Below are 20,658 nucleotides of genomic sequence, written 5' to 3' on the forward strand. Positions count from 1 at the left end.
CATGGGAGGCTGCTCCTGCCTGCCTGCGGTGGGAACAGGCAGAGCTCGTGTTCCCACTGGCTCTGGGGCTGGGGTTAGCAAACACTGCTCGTCCCTTCTAAAGAACTGGGTCTGAGTAGAAAACTCCTGTGCGGGTGGAAAGGGAAACAGAAGGATCGTGACTTCATTAAGGTCACATGGAGTAAGACATAGGGTTTCCTGGATCACTATGCAGAGCATTGTTCACTCTATGCATAATCTCTTAAAGGCTTTTCTTGTATTGGCAGGATGGAAAGGGTGGAGAGGCGAGGGGTGAAAGGGTGGGGACCGGTCCCACAAGGCACAGCTGAGCTGGCAAGCTGCCAGCAACTGCAAAGCCACACAGATTTACCCAAGATGGGCTCAAACTTCAAAGTTCGTCAGTGCATTTTGAACAGGAAATCTGCTCGCTCGAGTTCACTTTCGGTGAGAGCTTTGCAGTGACACAGCTGTGCCTTCACCTCGCTCCCAAAGGGCGGGTGGCCACAAGCTGCATCTCTTATCCCATAAGGAATGCTTCTGGTTGAGGAAGACCTTGACCACCAAAGTCCCACACTTCCATCAACCACATCTTGCTTTACAGTGTGAATCCTGAACATCCAGAGAAGGTCCTGAGAGTTAAGGTTGTGGCATCTACCAGGTTTTGGGATTACACAGGCAGGCAGCACTGTGATGGGTTGCCCAGGAGTCCCATACCCTCGTGCTAATGCTGTGAGCTGATTGTGTCTGCACCTGACAGCAGAGTGTGTTTGCTATGAAATGGCATATCATGCAGGCACAGAGGTGCAAACTGCAAAGTGTCCAGGTCTTCTGGTTTTTGGAAGATGTCCCTGCACACAGGCACCTGATTGCCTCTCTGAAACCCCTGCTTTTTAAGGCACACACAAGTGGGGTGGTGCTTCTGGTTGCAGACAAGAAGACAAGGACATGGAGCAAGGACTTACTGTGTGGTCAAACACAGCAGCTCTGTGCTGCCTTGGTGTCCTGCAGCAGGCAGTCCCTGCCTTTCTCCTGCACTTCTTCCTGCTGCAGTTACATGGGGACAGCTCCATCAGACAGGCCCAGAAACACGTGAACATTAATGAGTGCCTGTTGCCAAAAAGGAAGCCTGTGGTGGGACTGCCGTGGGCTGCCTTGGCACGGTGTGCAGCACTTGACTGGACAGCTGGCTTCTGCTGTCTGGACTTGCAATTGTCTGCTCCAAGTCTGGCGAATCCCAAGAGGGGAGAGAAGCTGATGGGAGCTGTTTCCCACCCCTGGGAAGAGAGATACGTGCAGGATCTGGGAGGGAAGCTGTCAATCCAAGCTCTCTGCATATGACTTGCAACCATATAATCTCATTGGGACCTTGGGTCTCTTCTTATAATCATGGCCTCAGACAGGGACTGTCCAAAATTTTACTTAGAACCTAAGAGGAAAAGGTGTCGTACATGACCAAATGCTTCATTTTATAAATATACTTAATTCATGTAAGGCCCCTTTATCAGGTGATAGCTGGCTGCTAATGTTGACACTCTTGTTTGATGTAAATAGAAAAGTACATGTCTTGACCCTTAGAGGTCACCTTAGAGGGTGTAGGTAAGTGGTTGCTTTATGTGAGGTGAAAAGATAAATACACATCCAACAGAAATAACACCGAGCAATCTGCCCTCTTCCGTGTATCTCTCCCTGCAGAGATAATGCAGGGTTGGAGCTCATCAGAACCAGATCTTTGGCATAAAGCATCTCCCACAAGTCTGGCTTCAGTGAGCAGTCTGCACTGAAAAATGTGTGTGCTGGCTTCAGGTTTGCTGAGTGTTACTGTAGTGACTAACTGGCAACTACTGCACACTTTATGCGGAAATATTGTCTGGAGGAGACCAGGAATTTAGCTGGACTCAAAGATAATGGGAGAATTTTTTCCAGCTTGGATACTTCACCAAAATGAAGGGTGGAACATCAATTTTAGAAAGTCGTTGAGCCTCAGAATCATTTGTGTCTTAGCTCTGTATGAGCTTGATAGAGTTTGATGTTTTACTCCTGGGTAGGTGTTGCAAATGGCTGTTGGATGTTTTGACTACATTCTCCAGAGCTCTTATACTGAGCATTTGGGTGAAAGATGAAACATTTTATTAGGGAAACCGGCCCACAGACCATTCCAGCCCTCTGCCCAGTTTCTGGGGAGATGTGCAGTGGAGGATCTTGAATCACAGCAGACTGAACTCCAGTTATTGGGAGAGGATGGGCAGTGGCAGAGTGAACAGAGGGCTGGGAGGGCAATGCCTCTTATTCTTCCTCCCATTTCAGATTAAATCAATAAGGATGAACTTCAGCATGTCTTATCACTGGAAGTGAATCAGATGATCTCATTTGGTTGGGAATCAGTTAAAACAGCCAGTTTACTCCTAGAAGCTTTAAACAAAAATCGAAACACCACTTTTCTGCAAACAATTCACACATGCTCAACTTAGTGGCTTCAGCAGAAGCAGCAATGTGAGAGTTCCCATGAACTCTGGCTAACCTCTGAGATTTATTGATAAATGAAGAAAATAAGGGACCAGCACTGGAATCTTTTCTTGCTAAGGCATTACTCTCTATCTCTTAGCAAGAAGCCCAGGGCTGGGTTCAGGATATTTATTCCTCTTAGAGATGTTAAGGGAAATTGACTCTGAACAGTTTAAATGACCAATACTGAGAAATCTGTGATTTTTGTTCTGAACTGCCAGCACAGTCATGAGCTGTGGAGCAGGATTGAGTTGTGCATCTTAGTTAACAGGGACACATTTTTTGAGCAAAGGTGAATAACAACCCACAAAACAAAATAACTTGCTGTTTTCTTTCCCATAAATAGTGATTTTCAAAACATTTTTCTTTTTGGGGGGGTGGTTAGTATTCACGTTTATGGTGGTAAGTGACAGCAGCAGGTTTTGCATCCAGGGGAAATAACTGTGGCAGCAAAACAACCAATATCTGTTGTAGAGAGGGATCATTTGACCGGGAGTTGTGCTTCAAAACCAGGACTGAATGCCAAGCCTTTCCCTCTTCCTTAGTCTGACAAATATTCAAGTGCAGTGTTAACCTAGTACTGATTGTTTTTTCAATAAAGAAGCAGCTTTCTTTGCTTCACTACAGTTATGAAAATCAGTGTTAGTTCTTGGTCCTTTGCAGAATCTACAGCAGTCCAGGGGAGACCCCTGTTTTCCCTGGGCTGTTCACCTGGTGTGTGGTGTCCGGAGACATGGAGCTACCACGTCTCTGTGTCCTCTCCAGACAAACTCTGGGGTGAGGACAGGGTGCTTTGGGGAAGGCCCTCTCCCTGTCTTGCCAGGACATTCCATGGAAATGGGAACATTTGCAGACGATGGTTCCAAGAGAGGAGCTGTGGCTGTGCAGAGGAAACTTGCTAAGCAGCGTTGGCGTTAGCAGGGATGGACACCAGGGATGCCCAACACCAGCATCCTTTGGGCTGGCAGTGGTCACTGCCCATCCACACTCACCCACCGAAGCCTGTGTGGCCTGGGGAGAGTGTGTCCTCGTTGTCTTCCTCCTGAGGTGTGTGCTGATATGTAAATCCTGTCATTCTACATCATGAGACAATGCTTTGCAATCCCAGGAGTGCTTCTGTGGAAAGAGGATACTTACAAATATACAAAAAACTCTGCAGGATTTAGTCTTTTGTAAAAGAAAACATGACTGTGACATATTGCCTGAGAATGAGGAATCATTTTTCTTTGATGCAAAGTTGCTTAGTCTTAGAAATAACATTTGTGTACACTTTTGTGCAGATAGAACCTGGGTTTTGAAATTACATCAACCCAGCTTTTAATTTTGTGAGTGTAAATTGCACCTGCAAATCATTTTGTCTGCAAACTGCAGCATTTCATATTTGATTTCCTGATTTCCAGTGGCTTCCTTAACTGGTGTCAGTTTGTTATTTTGATATACAGCTTTGCAGGCACTACTATTTTAGGAATAAAATTGAGATCTCAAAGCTTGAAACCCATTTCTGAACATCTGATGGAAGTGAGGAGCTAGGATGTATTGGAAACCCACTGTATATTCAAATCTTTTGATACCATCTTCCAGTGTGAGGTCAGTGCTGGTTATCATGGTGAAAGGTGTCATCTGTGGTATCTGTTGAGCAGCCTGACCTAACCAAAGCAAGAAACTGCAACTGACAGCAAGATTCATGGTTTTGTTCATGATGTGTGTTTTTGTGAATCACATTTTGTCAGTCTCAGTAGCAAGTTTGCTCTTTTAATAGCTTTATTTCCTATTACCTCCCTTTACCTAGCTGTGTTTTCAAAACCAGGCCTCTTAGCTAGTCTGAAGTTACCAGCTGTCTGTAATTTAAAAGTGCCTATGGGGTGATTCATTTCATAATGAACTGTCTACATGTGTAGGCACCCACACAGCCAAAGTCCTGGGTTAGTTCCTCCCCACCACCACAGATGACATTTTTAAATTCAAAGCTCCTGCATGCTTTTGGGGAAGTAGCTGAGATACTAGCTGAGTAGTAGCTGAGATATAGTTAACTCAGCTAAAGTAAGGATTATAAAAACTAAACATTTTGAAGTAAAAAGCATTTTAAAGAAATTTTAAAAAAGAAAAGAAAAGAGAAGGCAAAATCACACATAAAGCTTTAGTTTCTTTGCAGCCACATGGATGTTCCCTGATTGAGGCACTGGAACCCAGAGTTTTGTCTTTACCCTGAGGTGTGCCAGGACATGTCAGGGTCAGGGTGGGGACAGAGCCAACTGCCCAATCCCTTCCAGCTTCCCCAGCACGCCTCAGCCATGATGGCAGGACTGGAATGTGGCTCTTGTTCAGACATTCTGAGGGTGTGCTGAGATTTCCTAGAAGAGGAGGCTCCAGGGCTGGCATCACCTGTTGGACAGAAGTTAGATGGAGACCTGTGAGCTTGTGCCGTGTTGTGGTGTGAGAACAGAGGTCTCCCAGCATTGCTGCTTCCTTCATGCTAAAGGGAAATTCAGCCCTGTAGAGATAACTCGGTTAAATTCAGAGCACAGGAAGGGTGTGGCTCTGGTAACACATCACCAAACTTCACCTTGCTGGTTTTGTGTTGCTGGAAGGTTGTTTGGTGCATAGAATCATAGAATAGTTTGGGTTGGAAAGGATCTTGTAAAGGTCACCTTGCAAGGAGCAGGGACAGCTTCAGCTAGAACATTGCCTTGAACTTGATTGAAAGCAATTAGTCAAACCTAGTTGTTAGAGGCCTAATTTGTTGTGTATTCATAGTTTGCCTACATGTTTTACTTAGTGTCTGCTGTTATTTTAACAGGGTCGCCATGTTAAGACTGGGCAGCTGGCAGCAATCAAAGTGATGAATGTTACTGAGGTGAGTGCAAAACCAAAAATAATACTGTCACTGTTAAGCAGCAAGGAAAAATAAATAATGAGATCAAGAGAAGGTGGACAGCTCATGAAAGAAGATCCACTGGTGTAAATCATGGTTCCTGAGCACCAATTTGTGTCTTACAAAGTACTGAGTGGTGTTAACATAATCTTATTTTTAAAGCGTGGCTGACCAATGGTGACAAAGCAATAAGGGAGTGCATTGACATATATTTTGATGTTCAATAATATCAAAGGCAAGAAGTCCCTTCCTGCTTGTTTCTAGTTGATTATCTGCTCTCAGAGACAGTAATTAAAAGATTTCCTGTATCTCTGCACGGCCTCTGCTGTTTCATCACATCCTATCCCCTTGTGAGCCAGCTGTTCCTCAGAGTAGTGCCCTGACAGCCAGCAAGCAGGAACATGTTAGAAATGCAAATGCAGTGCTTTTTTATTGTGATTTGACAGATGAGGGAAGGAGACAGTTTAATTTGCACTCACATTTATAAATGGGTGTCAGTGCTGAAACAGGGTGTTGAAAAAGTTGCTAAATACTGGGTTTTGTCTCTCCTTTTAAGAGCACAGCCAGTAGTGGAGCAGCTTGCCTCCTTGAGACCACATTAGCCTGAGCCCCAGGAGTGTGGAGGAGACTGTACTTCTTCCTCTTGAATTTCCTAGGAGTCTGGTTTGGTAGGATGCACTCAGACTGGCTGAAGACCAGCTCCCTATTCTGTCACTCAGGCAGTGTGGATACAGAGAACAGAAACCCAGCTCCTCTTGCATATGATGGAAGGGTTATCATATGAAATTAAAAAAAAAACAAACCAAGGGCCAAATCGTCTGGGCCAGGGCTGCCAGTGGTTCATCTACACATGGTGTTTGGACAAACACAAGCAAGCCTTGCCTGCATTTTCATGTGTCTTTTCATTGTCTTGAAAGGCAGCAGACCAAGTTGGTGTCTGTGTTGGTCCTGTCACATAGACCAGGTCCAGGGCAGTTCTCTCTGTTGATGTTGTGAGAATCCAGCCCTGAGCAGCAAGTGGTCTGAACTTGGATGTTACTGTAATGTACAAAGCACATCTAAGGGCTGGTTTGACTGTGGCTGCTGCTCATGCAATAGGTGTATGTAGCTGAATTGCCGGTTTTGTGCTGAGGAGGGTGGGTTTTGTTTTTAAATGAGTGCTGTATTAGATCAGTGGGATTTCTGCTTTTAGGTCTGTAGGTACATGTATCATCAGGTGCTTTGGCTTTAAAAAATGGCAGTCACCAAGCACGAGGCTGCTGGATTTTGGAAGGGAGAGCAGATACGGATTGGATGACAGTCAGATTCCTGAGATGAGAGCACCTCCCTGCCTTGACAGAGGAGCTGACAGAATGGATCCTGGCACAGGCTCAGAAGTTATCCAGATCTGCTTTCCTGTTTTGCTGGGTCAGTCAGCAGTGTGTGAGGACTGGTTAAAGGTGTAGCTTGTGGGTTGTCGTGTTAACACCAGTGACAGTCCCTTCTGTGATGAAACAACTGAAGAAAAGACTGCAGGAAGGGAACCTTGGAAAGATTTCTTTCCCTATGCTATACATAACATAATCTTCTTTGTATGCAAGCAACAAACTGTAAATCCAGTAATGCCTACTTACTTGAAAACAAAATTTAAAGAGGACAATTTCAGGATTTTTTTTTTAAATAAAATATTTAAAAGATTTAAAAATATTTTGAAGATTTTAAAAATATTTTCTATTTAAAATATTTTAAAAATTTAAAGAGGACAGCTTCATCCCACTTCAGGAATCACCTTAGTAGACTTCCAGGATTCTGAGAACAAAACAAAGCTGTTAAGGTTTGATTTGCTGCAGGTGACAGAACCAGCATCATGCTGGGGAACCTGTCCCGTTGTTTGAGGGGCAGTGATAGCAGGTCATGCTGTTTGCACATTAAGACCCTTCATGGGAAGGTGAGGAGCATGTTAGTGCAACTGCCCGAAAGGATTTTCCCTGGTGCTCTTCCTCCACTAAACCCTGAACAATTGCAGCTCAACTGTGCTCAAGTGTTCCTGCTTTCTGGCCTTGGCACAGGGTGAGTGCAGGGCTTTCTGCTTTTATTTCCACTTTCCTAATGCAGAGTTGGCTTCACTTCTGCTACTTCTGCCACCTTTGTTCTCCGAAAGATTCTGATTCGTTTGCCAAATCTACAGGGTTTCTTTTTCCAGTAAGAAGTCATTTCATCAGAAATTGCCTGACCAGCTCCAGCTGTGATTGTTCAGATCTGGGGCACTCCGAGAGCTCAGCAAATCTGCCCTTTGCTGTCATGAGCTGCAGCCCCAGGCCGGTTTCTTAAGAGCAGCAGCAGGATGCTGTGGTCATTGTGGGATCCTCTGGACATCTGTCAGGAAGTGCTGCTGGATTGAGTTGCACGGGGAGGGTGGGGGGAGCCTTTTGAAATGGTTAAAGGGGAGCTGATGGCAACGTGTGCTCATGTGCCTCTCCATGCAGGCTCTGCTTCCTGTTTTTTGACAGAGCCAAACAAGCAGAGTGCTTGCAGAGAGACTGGATTCTTGCTGCTTGTCTCTTCAGCTATCGGTGCAGGTGATCAAAGAGCTCTTCTCCAGCACATCATTCTCCATCTGTCTTTGCTTTCATTCTTTCTAGAGAGCAAAATAACATTTAAATGTGAAACTTGTTGTTAGACCTGCCCCAGTACTAAGGGGTCTCTTGGTGCAGAATTTATCAGCTGATGATCTGGTTTCCATTTGCGGTCAGAGGAATGTGTTTTCTAGTTCTAATGCCATTGTACATAGGCACACATCTTCAAAAACAGCCTTTGATCATGAACCTGTCATCTCTGTGCACGCAGCCATCTGTGCCCAGGAACGCACTGGTTTGTGAAAGCAAACAGCTTTTTGCACCTGCACATCTGCAAGCCTGTTTCCTTTCCTTGAGCAGCTTTATTCATGAGCAGGTTTGTAGACCCCTGAGACACGGGGCTGATGGTAATGCTGGCAAGAGAGGTGGTGGAAAGTGGAAAATCTGAGTGTGGGCATGCATTGAGAAGCTGAGGGTGCTTCTGTCCCCAGTCACCATGCTTGAAGGATGTACACAGCACTGAGGCTTAGCAAGTCTGGGTTCAGTTCCTGGGTGGGCCTCATGACACGGCCCATGGGACACAACCACATTTACCCTTCTGCCTTGGTTTTAACATGGCATTGAATATTTCTTCCAAAACTCACCGGGGCACTGGGAAGGCAGAGTGCATTTGTCTGTGAATGCCCAGCTGCTGTCCTGTGCAGCCCTTAGAGACTGACCAGCACAGCTCAGCTGTTTGCTCCAGGGAGTGTCTCCCCAAGACAGTCATCTGTACTGGGCACTACTGCTTGGGCCAGGATGGGCAAGGCAAGGAGAAACAGCTGCAGGGAGGGATAAGGTTCTGGCCTTCAGGGTAAATAAAGACACAAGAGAAAGCAGGAATTGCATCTTGCTGGTTTTAGGAAAGGAGCATTACCCATGTGCAGCTCCTCTTGCTCTTGCCAGAGGGTGTGGAAGAGCCTGTGGTCTATCCTGGCTGTGTTCACGTGTAGGTGTAAAAAGCTCACGGTGAGAGACTTCTGCAGGGTCAGGCTGCTCTTGGTATAAGCAGTTTATTATTCAGGTAGAAGGTGGAAGAGATCCATTTACACTGCCAGCCACAGCATAAACGTGCTCAAAGAAGGAGAGAGTGGAAAGAGGGGTCTGAGAGCATGAGAGCAGCAGGCAATTAAGGGGGTAGAGAGAGAGAGAGGGGGGCAAGAGGGGGTAAGAGAGGGTAAGAGCCTAAGAAGTAAAGGGCAGTAAAGAGAGCAAGAGTATGAGAGGCTAAGTAAGAGGGTAAGAGAGGAAGTTAAGTGAGTGAAGTTCTTGTTACATTATATCTTTTTCTATAGTGAATATTCTAATTCCCAGTAACCAACCAGTATATGACACACATTCTATAGAATTTACTTATAGCCTATAACAACTACTACGTTACCATACAGTGTTACATTTTAAACTCTAAAAGCTACTTTTCAAATTCTTCTCTTGCTGCTTCAACCTTTGGATTCTCTGTCAGCAGAAGGGTATTGTTTAATCTACAGGGATTCTCCTTCATCTGGCTAGGCTATTGTTCTTTGGTTATATAGTAACTAACACTCAGTATCCTATAGCTCAAAGCTAGTTTTCATTTCTATTTTGATTCTAGGTTTCATATTTTCAGAGTCTTTTGCTAAACAATCATATTCATAAGGTTTCCCTGTTTCATCTTCCCCAACATTCATGGACATGCTTGGTTTTGTTTTAAAAACATGGAGGTCAGATTGCAGAGGATTACAAAGTACTTGGATAAGAGCTTTGCCAGCATGGTTCCAACATCCAGAAAATTAATTGGGTAAAGGATGAAGAGCTGAAAAAGAGGCAGCAGCAATGAGGAAGTGGTTGGGATCTGCCAGCTCCCAGAAGGAAACTTTGTGAAAGCCACAGGCTGTTGCTGAGGGCACAGCAGGGAGCTGGGCTCCACCAGAGCAAATTTCTTGTAGGTAGGCAGAGTTAAAAAAACCTGAACCCTTCACATCTGTAAATATTATAAGTAATTTGGAGAAGGCCTTTATCAAAGATGAGTTTCCCCTCCACACGTTTGCAGGAGTGGGCAGAGTGCAGGAGGGACAGCAGAGGAAGGAAGGAGTCCTCCCTGTTTGTTCCTCTTTCTGCCCATCTTCCCTAAGGATTCAGAAGCTTGTGTAGGTGACAGAACCCTTGTGGTCAGGTCCAGGATGACAGTTCCCATGTCCTCATTCTCTGCCTCCTCCTTGCCTGCTTGTGCTCACCCTTTCATGTGCACTATCCAGTTCCAGAGGGAGTAGAGCCTTGTATCCCCTCAGCACAAGCTCTCACCTCCCCTTGCTCCTCATGCTCTGTCTCTGTGCAGAGTCCTGCCCCTGGAGGATTTCCTATGTCTGGAGTCAGCTCCCATTTCTCCTGGACACTCCACGTGCTGCACTGGGCTCCTCTTCACCCTAATTCAGTCATACAACATCCAGGGCTGTATCAAGCCAACGATTAAGGGTCCTCCTTTCTCCCTAAGTGAAAACAAAAGACAAATTAACTATTTAGTGTAATGTATGCAGCTTGAGAGCCTGTGTTCAACAAAGATTATTATGAAACCTGAAATAGCTTCATTTAGCTTCAACCAGAGTTATTTTATGTCTCTGAAGGCTTAATACAGTTAGGCTTTGGTCTGGTAACGTGTCTCCTGGGTGTTGATGTTACTGGGGAAAACTTACTGGTCCCTTCTGGTGGGAATGATTTTTATGTGGTCAAGTTTAATAAGACACATCATATGCATATTCTTGAGGGAATTTGGCTTTAGCCTGTCAGGCTTTAATGTGTTGCTCCAGGTAGAAAGGTCAGTGTGTCTGGCTTTGTAAGCAGTCCATTATGGTGGTTAAAGGAATGCTTCAATGGCAAAACTACTGGAAAATAGAGGAAAAGCACAGAAAAATGTCTTTTGGGGCTGAATTGTTCTTGCTGCCTTTTTTTTTTTTCCCTCCTTCATCTAATAAGTGATGACTGGGATGTTTTGCAACAAAGTAAATTAATTTTCAAGTTTTTCCTACTCCTTTTAACTGGAACAAGGATACCCTGTAGCAGCACTCCTGTCCTATTAAGGTGAAAACCTAGGTGTGTTTCTCTGGGTGTGGTGCCCCATAGCAAACAGGCTCTGAGGGGGCCTTTCCAAATCAGGCAGTTCTCTGAAAAAGGGCTTTTCCTTCCTACATAATTATTAAAACTTGTGTTTCCATTAGTTGTCTTATTGTGCACAATGTTGTATTGGCAGAAGAGAATGTCTGCCCTGGTGAGGCTGAAACAAAGCCAAGGGAAAACAGGCAGCTAGTGCCTGGAAGCTGATGTCTAGGGGTGTGCTAGCCCCCAACATTCCAGGGCAGCTTGGTGTGAGGAGAGGGGAAAGCCCTGGTCAGGATAGGGCAGCCTCACAGCTGTAAGGGAGGAGCAGATCCTGACCCTGATCCTTATGCTGGAGTTTGATTTGTGGCAAGTCACCTCCTTCTTGGCTTTGGTTTCCTCCCAGCAGGACCCTCCACAGGACTGGGAAGACAAATTGTCTGATGTGTGCACTCAGTGCTTTTCCAAGTATTTAAGTGATGGTGTGTTAGGAATAATTTTATTTTTGTTTGAATCTGGTTAGTTTCTCTGAGACTAAATTAATGCATGCAGAAACCATAAATGGGGGGGTAATAGGTCCTGTCTTAGCTCCCTGAGGAGACAATATGCAATTTTTATGCCCGAGTAGGGATGTTTTTGATTCTTTAGGTCAAGCCCTAGCAATTCATTGGTTTAGACCCATGGATCAGGGTGATTCAGCTGTCAATATAAGAGCCATCTATCAGCTGCAGTCGCATAATCCCAGGGTGGCTCTGGTCCCAACCTCCTGCTCGAAGCAGGGTGAGCCATGGATCAGACCAGCTTGCTCAGGGTGGTTCCAGCTGGCTGTTGAGGCCTCCAAAGACAGAGATTGCTTTGCAGCCTTGGAGCTCGCCGGTCTCTGGTCACCTAAGGAGCCTCCTTCTCTCTTTTGTTACAGAATGAAGAGGAGGAAATCAAGCTGGAGATAAATATGTTGAAAAAGTACTCCCATCACCGGAATATTGCTACATATTATGGGGCTTTTGTAAAGAAAAGTCCTGCAGGCCAGGATGATCAGCTCTGGGTAAGTGTTTAGTGTCATTTCTGCTCATCAGATTTACAGCTCACTTCTTTGGAGCTCCAGCGTGCTTGGCTTGGACTCTGTCTCAGTGAAGCTCTGAAGTCATTGTTCTGAAGAATAACATATAAAAGAGAAAAATTACTCCTCCCTAGACATCTTCCATGCCTATGATTTCCTTTGAGGATAGGCATAAAGTATGTTATGATTCTTGTGACTTGTGCTGTCATTCTGATTTGTTGCTTGAACCCTTTTTTTTTCCAATTAAATTATTCTCTATTTTTTTTCTGAAGTGAAAGAGTTTGTCCTTTTCTCCTTCTCTCATTCTTGTTGCTTTTTTTTTTTTTCACATTGAAAATATAAAAAAAAAAAAAGGAAGCAGAGGAAATGGCAATAAAGAAAGGAAGAATAATGAATCCTCCAATTTTTTGGCTGCAAGATTTTTGAGGCTCTGCAGCAAAATGAGAAATTTCAAATTTTTAAAAAATTCCCATGATTTTCAGTGCTGTTAGCTCTTGCTTTTCCGATTTTGTATATACTAAATAAAAAAAAAAGAACTACTTAAAACCTGCAACAGGAGAGGAGCACTAGTGAGGTTTTTTATTTATTTAGCAGTTTGTGTGATTCAGGAAATGAGATTTTAAGTCACTTGGCATTGGAGAAGGCCGTGTGTAGTTTGCCATGCCTGGGTTGTGGTGGAGGTGGGTGTTTGCAGGTGTTCTCTCTGCTGGCCCCTGGCAGAGCTGTGCTAAAGGTGCCTGTGTGTGTTTGTGTCCCTGCAGCTGGTGATGGAGTACTGCGGTGCGGGCTCTGTCACTGACTTGGTAAAGAAGACAAAAGGGAACTGTTTCAAGGAAGACTGGATTGCTTACATCTGCAGAGAGGTTCTCAGGGTGAGTCCTGCCAGCAGAGCTTCGCTGCTCATTTGCAACAAAAAGGCCTGTCCAAGCCTTTGGTTGCTAAAATAGGTCACTAATGAGCATTATTGTTTAAAGGTTGTGATCCATGGGGCTCATGGGCTATGGTCCTTGAGTTCAGAAGAGCCCTGAGAGCCAGCATGATGGCTGCTTGACATCCCATATTGTTGTAGTTAATCCCATTTTCTGTATGAAGAACAGAAGATTCCTCTTTCCTATGGCAAATAGCCATCTTCTGAAATTCCAGACACTGGGCACCTAGAAAAGTAAATAAATTTTCTGTTTTCAGTATGTCTGCCCTCTACACCAGGAGATCTTTCTGCTCAGTGCTTCAGCTGTTCATGCTTGTGAGATCTTTCTGTCCATAATTCCTTTACCTGCACTCAGGGGTCTCTTTTCCACACTATATGACAAAATGTTGACTAAACAGCATTCCAAAATCTTAATGGTGTCCCTGCTGGGACAGTATTCCCCAAGACAAATCTTGGGGCTATATTTCATTCTGTGCAGGCTTAGGACTGCTTTCTTTTTCTTCTTTTTTTTTTTTTTTTTCTTGGAAAGTACAGAGAATAAAACAATTCCCAAGTGTAATCTAGTGAACTAGCCTGGAAAAAAAATACGATGTGGGAGCCAGTCATTCTAAATTCAAAACCCATTACAGAGTTACTGATCTGTCTTCTCTATAATAGCGTTTTGCATCTTTTCAAAATAATGGTAAGATAAATGCGTATTCTGGGAGTTGGAATGTAGATGGCATGCTGAAGTAATGCTTGAATAGGGGTAAAACTTTCTTTCTGGGGCATAGGAGTTGAGAGATGTGCTTGGCAGAGAATATTGGCCTTCTTACAGGGATTTGGCACTAGCCTGCAGATTATGGTCATTATATCTGGAAAGTGTGGGGAGTTCTGCAAAAGAAAAAAACCTTAATGGTGCAGTCCGGTTGTTCCTCACTGGTGTGGCTGTAATGTCTCTGTTAAAGCAATTGATGTTAAAACATTTGGTTTATGCTCATGCAACTGAAAACTGTAACAGCATGTTGGTAAAAGCGAGGGATTGTATTAATCATGCTTGTTTCAAGACAAAATGGCCTGGTTGCACATGGATTAACAATGTTTCCTTCTGGAAAATTTACAAGCTGGGTGGAAGCTCTGTTTGAAGCCATTAATGTTAGAGGGGCTAAATGTTGTGAGTGAAGCATCCCTGGATTACTATAATGGATTATTTCGGTGTGTTTCCTTTATGTCTATGCTAGTTCAACCATGGGCAATTTTGAAATGCAGGAGGAGATAGCAAATATTAGCTGATTGAAAACAATATTTGCTGCAATCAAAAAGAGGTCTGACATGGTATTTTTAACTTTCTCTAGTCCATTTACCACTGAATTTCTCGTTTTGTTGAATGCAAAGTTTAGGTCACTACAGCCAGCCATCTGCTGTCTCTGGTCCTCATACAGAGAATTCTGCTTTGCTCTTTTTCTCTTTTGTTTGCTCTTAGCATAGAGTGTAAGGAGCATCCCTTGATACTGAGACAGAAGTTAAAATACCTTGTTCTCTTCACACTTGACTCAAGAGATGCTCCACCACTGTCAGGCCTGTGGTTAAGAAGACAATCAAAGTTAGGATTGTTGTCCTCTCTCCTCCCTGAAAATGTTGCTAGTAGCATCTAAAGGATTTTCCTTATGAATAATGAGTGAAAAGAGTGAAAGTGTAAAAAGGCGACAGTGCTGTGCTAGTGTTAGGAAGAGGGAATAAGGCAAATCTGGTTTTCTTTTAGGGACTGGCACATCTTCATGCTCATCATGTCATACATCGAGATATTAAAGGACAGAATGTTCTTCTTACAGAAAATGCAGAAGTAAAATTGGGTAAGTTTCCTTAAATGTGTGCTAGAAACCTGTTAGTTAAAATTGAGGTTTCCATCTTGAGTCAGAAAGAACTTTCAGTAACCTAAGTGCAGCATGTGTGCCAAGTATCATTGATGCTTGTACTTACAAGGTGTCTGTAATGTAGAAGCTGAAAATGTAAAGTGTTCTGCAGGGGTGTCCCTCACAGCCTGAGGGCAATACAGTCACACACAGAACCAGCCCAGTAAGTCACAGCACCATCAGGCCTTCACAGAGAATCCTGGGATGCAAAAGACTTCCAAAGTAAAGAAGTTGGGGGAACAAATTTTGCTAATCCATTTTTCTAAAGGAAGTGGTCTTAGAGATTTGCATAAATCTGACAGTAGGTGGAATTACTCATGTGTAAGGGCTACCACAGAATAACAGTCATCTCTCAAAAAGGTTGGAGAGTTTACTCATTTCCTTTTATTACTGTGACATGTCAGTGTTGACAGCCTCTGACTTCCTAAAACTAAACTCAAGTACGTAACTCTCTTGAGGAGGGAATGTCTTTCATGTTTTGGAAAGACATCACAGGGAAGTGTTTTAAAGGAGAAATCTCAGGGGGAGCAATTCTTCTTTGTGATGATCTTTACAGTCCCTCTCTCTTTAACTGAAAAAATTCACTTGAGAGTTGGAAAACAACAAATAATAAACATGGCTTGTGGATGTGGGATAGGATATTTGGTTGGAGCAAGTAAAATAAGTACTTTAAATCTCATTATGGTTTAACCTTGTGGCAGAAACCCGGCTTCACTGAAGTCAAAGGGAGTTTTGCTGTCAAATTAAATGAAGGCAGGATTTTGCTTGTAGTCTCTAATTCATGTGTACTAATTGTCAACTGTTCCCTCTCAAAACAGCTAAGATAGAGGTGTTGTGTGTTTTATAGTCTTTTATAGTTATTACTTCCAGCATTCTTCACATGGTTGACAAAACGGTTATACCTTTCTAACTCTAGGTAAAGATTAAAGAGATTTACTAAGTATAATGATTTTTAAAAAGAAGAAAAAAAGTTATTTCCAGAGAGATTTAGCTCATGTGTCTTAAGGCAAAGAAGCTAGAAAGCCAAGAGGTTTTCAGTTCAATTCTGTTCCAACTCAGTGAGAGAGTGTGCACTTCCCATCAGGAGCACAGAGCACAGGATGTTCCCAAAGGTCAGGTCCACCTTCTTGGAGAAGGTTTGCTAAGCAGACACATGAAATTATAGCACTACAAATTATTTTGGTTTGCAGATAATCTGCAATGAGGCAACATCAATGAGAAAATCTGCTCCTTGATGGAAACCATGGGCCTGTCTCCTTTCAGTCCTCTTTCCCCCTTCCTTTGTCTCTGTGAATACCAATCCAGTGCTATCCCACTGGATCCAATTAGTGTATCTCAGGGTTTTGTTCAAAGAGAAATGCAATCACATAACTATTGGTTGTATGGACCCATTGCATATTTGAACAAAACCATTTTGCTGTGCAGTCCTTATGAAAGTATCACCTTTTTCAGCACAAAGGGAACCACAGGATTCGTTTATTATAATGATCTCAGATGAGAATAAAGTAGTAGATTTTCCAGTTTGTTCTAAGATAGTGTTTGAACGTAGGGAAGGATTTATTCCAGACACCTCAAAATGAAGTCATGCAGTGGTTATTTCCATCTTTCACAAGTGGCTGTATTAGACACATCCAAATTTGCCTTGTGTGTAGATACTATTTTTACTTTCAGTCTAGTTGAAGACCTTGAGTCCAACTCAATTAAGCATAAATTATTCCATAATGTCTTGTAGAGCAATTCCTCTTGCTGTAACCCACTGGTCAGATTGAGCATGCTGTTTATTTAATTCTTCTGTCAAAAAGAAGAGGAAAAAAAGAGGCAGATAAATTTCAACTATTGGATAAGATGTGGTGGAGGAGCTCAGATTTCATATATATTGTAGCCCAAAGGTTTGGTGTTCTAAACAGTATGAAAGTGACCAAGCAAACACTCTGCCATGTGGATACAACTCTTTGCTAATTTCTTTACCTCTCCTTGGCTTTTCAGTGGATTTTGGTGTAAGTGCTCAGCTGGACAGGACTATTGGGAGAAGAAACACATTTATTGGCACCCCGTATTGGATGGCACCCGAGGTCATTGCTTGTGAGGAGAACCCAGACTCTACGTATGATTACAGAGTAAGTGTTAAACACTCCAGAAGGTAAGAAAACATGTGGGTTATTGCTGAAATCCTGCTCATTTGAAAAGTTCAAACTTCCTGCCTTTTAAACCACAATAATACTAGAACTATACAAACAGAAGTATTTGTAATATGTGGGTGGAGGCTCTTTTTAAGAGTGAGGTTTCACTGTGAGTATTTTTTCTGAATTTTTTATACATGAAATACACTGTTGTGAACCTCTCTGAAATAAAAAAAATACTAAGAAGGTTGCAGGTCTGGATAGAAAAGAAAAGAAGAGAGGAGTTCCAAAGGAATACTTGAATTACTGCAATATTAATATGGCAAGTTACTGCACACTGTGGTAGAGCTGTTTTGCTCTACTCAGCTGTGAATCCTGAGTTAATTGGCAGTAATTACTTTATAATCCCTTTGCTCATTCACAAGCATGTGACTGCAAGTGGTTTCCTATCCCAGAATGATTTCTGGTTAGTGGCAGGGTGGCTGAGGTGAGGAGGCACAGAATTTCCTGTATTGCAGTTTGTGAGCATTGCCTCTTGTCCTCACCACGCAGTGTATTTTCCAGGGACTGCTTTCTGAGCAGGTATCTTCTGGGTGACCCTCCAGTCACTCTTTCAATTCAGGTGCTTCCTCCATTGCTACTTTACACCTCTCCTTAAAGTTGTGGCTTCAGAAATATTTTTGAGAAGAACCTGGTTTTGCTTCCATTTCCTAGTGATTCAGAGGCTGTGATTCTCTCTTTCTGAGACCTTCTGTGCTGCACTGGCCCAGCAAGGCCGTGTTGTGTGTGTGTCAGTCATCACTAAAGAATATTTATTTTTTTTCCATATCATAGCAATCTTCTACTGAAACCTCAAGAAGTTAATCTTGTCTTCATTCCCTGTCCCCAGTTGATTTCCTTCTCTGAATGTGTGCTTTCCAGAAGATACAATCATGAAGATTGTGCACCCCTAATTCTTGAGCTTTCTTTGCCTTCAGTAATAATCTTGGTTTGTCTGCTTCCAAACAGATACCGCAAAATCAGATTTTAAAACTGATCAGCAGAGGGTTTTGGAAGCACTTGTGCAAACAGTGCTGTGACCCAGAAGGTTGCACAGGGCTGGTTTTTCCCACAGAGACTTTTACCTGATAGGATGGGCTGAGTAGCCAGAACAACCAAACAAGACAAAACAAGTACAAATATATCCACATAAATATGTTTATATACACACTGAGCTTTACAAACACTGCTGTCATCCTCCCTTACACCTATCTGCCTCTCATGCTTTGGAACTCCAAACCAAAATTCCTTGTAGCCTGGATGTTTCTCTCACTGTCCTCAAAACCTGCAGTGTTACCCCTTGAAGACTCTCAATTTTCAGTCATTTACTAAATAACAAGTCAGGATTGTGGATCTATGAAATCCCCACCAGTTTTGTTGCTGAATCCCTCCACAAACTGTGATGTGAACTGGCTTTCAGCTTGTATGAAGAGTTCAGAGCAGCTGGACTGAGAGGGCTCTGTTGACAAAATTATATTTAGAGTGCAGGGCTGGGTATGAACTGCTATTAATGTAATGGTTTATTTCTTCTAATATTTGAAGGTTTTCTGTCACTTTTTTTTTAAAAGATAAGTTTTAGAGAAGCTCTGCAAGTTGGTTTGGCCACATGCCTCTCATTTGGCTACATTTAGACACAGAAAATACTGAAATAACGCACATGATTAATCAAGTGGAAACGTGTGAAGTTTTTACAGCCACTGATGGTGGTTGCAATTTACCTTCCATGATCAAAACCTGGCCCTTGGCATCCAGATCAGCTGATAAAGAGAACTCCACTCTGTTAACTGAGATGAATATACATTGTGGCATAAATCTGACTGCATGATGTACTCTTCTCTCATGTGCCCAAAAACGTGTGACTAGAGACTTTGTACAGAAAAAGTCAGACCCCGAGGCCTGACTTTAATTCCTGTTCCATCAGTGTAGAACTCAGCAATGACTGCTCTGAAATAAGCATTAAGACCAAGAATTATTTCTGGCCAGAAGGAGAAGGGTGAGACACTGCAGTGTCTTACTGCCTCATGAAAAGAGATTTAAGACATATATTTAAACAGTGCCTGCTATATTCTGTCTGGCTCTTGTTTTCTCAATGCAGAAGGTCTGCATTTTGGGGCTGGATGCATAAATGATGGATCAGCTGTTCAGAGTTGCATGGGAAATGGGAAGATTCCGACTATTAGCATGTTTCTGGAAAGCTCAGTAGGGAGTGGGAGGGAGTGAATATTTGTCACTCCAAGTAAAACAACATGATCCAGGAGAGATCCAGGGAAACTTAAAAAAAAAAACCCAACAAAACCAAGAAGACAACAAACAAATGGAACAAACAAGCTTGAATGCTGCAAGCTGCAATGTGCATTGTTTCTTTTCCTGCAGAGTGACCTGTGGTCTCTGGGAATCACTGCTATTGAAATGGCTGAAGGAGCACCTCGTAAGTTATTTGGTATAAAGGTGGGGGTGTTCTGTGTTAAAATAACTCATGCTTGGCAAATGCACTGATGCACAAAATTCTGGTTCTGTCTGTATCTTTAAAAACACTCTATGACTTTTTCTCATTTGGACTGTATTGTATTCTCTTCCTTTTAGACTCTTTCAGTCTATGTTTTGATTCCTTTCCTTCATCTCCTGGGAAAACAAAACTTTTGTTCTTAAACTCTTGTTAGCATCAGTTGTTTGCTGCCTGTGGATACAACTAAGTACAAGTGATTGATATGTTAGCAGAAAATATTGGCTGGAGTGGCTTTGGGTTTAGGTCACTAAAAAAAATGATGACAGTGGAAGAAGGTAGGCCTAAAGGTTATATTTTTAGTCTGAAACTGACTTTTTTCTCACAGATTTTGGGACGAATAGGGCATTTACTCACATATAATGGCTTTGAGCTGTGACCACACTCTCAGCCTGACAGCAGATTGGCACAGTTTTCCAGCCTGCTGCCCCCTCGCTCCCCCAGAGAGCCTCTTGCAGGGCATGTGGAGATCTGTGAGTGCAAAGTCCTCCTGCATTTCTGTTTGCATGGAGGGCTTGTGCTTTGCCCCGGGTCCTGGAGCAGATGGGATATGTGGGGTGTCCAGTCACTGCTGAGAGCACAGGAGATGAAATCCATCATACTCTGGCCTGAGCCTGAGAGCACGTAGGCTGTTTTTAAACAACCCACTTGGCTGTTCTCCCATCAGACTTGGTTTTTAGCAGGAGCCAGCTGGAGTTCAGGAGCACTTTCAGACCCTGTGCTTTAGCCTGACTGAAGCTTAGTCCCAAGATATGAGTCCATGGGGAGTTTTCTTTAGGAGAGACTTTTTCATGCCAGCTCCTCATGTATTTGATGTTTTCTGTAATTTTGACAGGGAAATGCTGTGGATTATATTCTGTTGCCTTGTGTTTTGTTTAATGTAGTACAACAGTGTCTGGGACCCAGAGCTAGAAACCAGACCTCTGCCCCTCATTTCCTCTGTATCATGTACTATTGAGCATACCAAGGAAAAAGTCAAAGCCAGAACTAAATGTGAGAAACCTATGGCAGGTGGAGGCAGAGAGAAATTAATAGAAGGTATGGAAAGCTTTACCAGAGCACAGTCTTCTCACTTCTAC

The 20,658-nt window shown here is 43.1% G+C and overlaps 1 protein-coding gene across 4 annotated transcripts in view; it reads left to right on the plus strand.

Moving 5' to 3' along the window:
* Positions 1–20,658, plus strand: part of NRK (Nik related kinase) — a 92,724-nt gene that overhangs the window by 24,059 nt on the left and 48,007 nt on the right. For all 4 annotated transcript variants that reach the window (XM_058847776.1, XM_058847774.1, XM_058847777.1 and 1 more), the window contains exons 3-8: positions 5,300–5,356; positions 11,957–12,082; positions 12,859–12,969; positions 14,767–14,857; positions 16,904–17,034; positions 19,450–19,504. In XM_058847776.1, coding sequence (XP_058703759.1) covers positions 5,300–5,356; positions 11,957–12,082; positions 12,859–12,969; positions 14,767–14,857; positions 16,904–17,034; positions 19,450–19,504 — 571 coding nt within the window. The remainder of the gene's footprint in view (positions 1–5,299; positions 5,357–11,956; positions 12,083–12,858; positions 12,970–14,766; positions 14,858–16,903; positions 17,035–19,449; positions 19,505–20,658) is intronic.

Source organism: Poecile atricapillus, chromosome 12 (assembly GCF_030490865.1).
Source record: "Poecile atricapillus isolate bPoeAtr1 chromosome 12, bPoeAtr1.hap1, whole genome shotgun sequence".
In the NCBI taxonomy this organism is placed as follows: Eukaryota; Metazoa; Chordata; class Aves; order Passeriformes; family Paridae; genus Poecile; species Poecile atricapillus.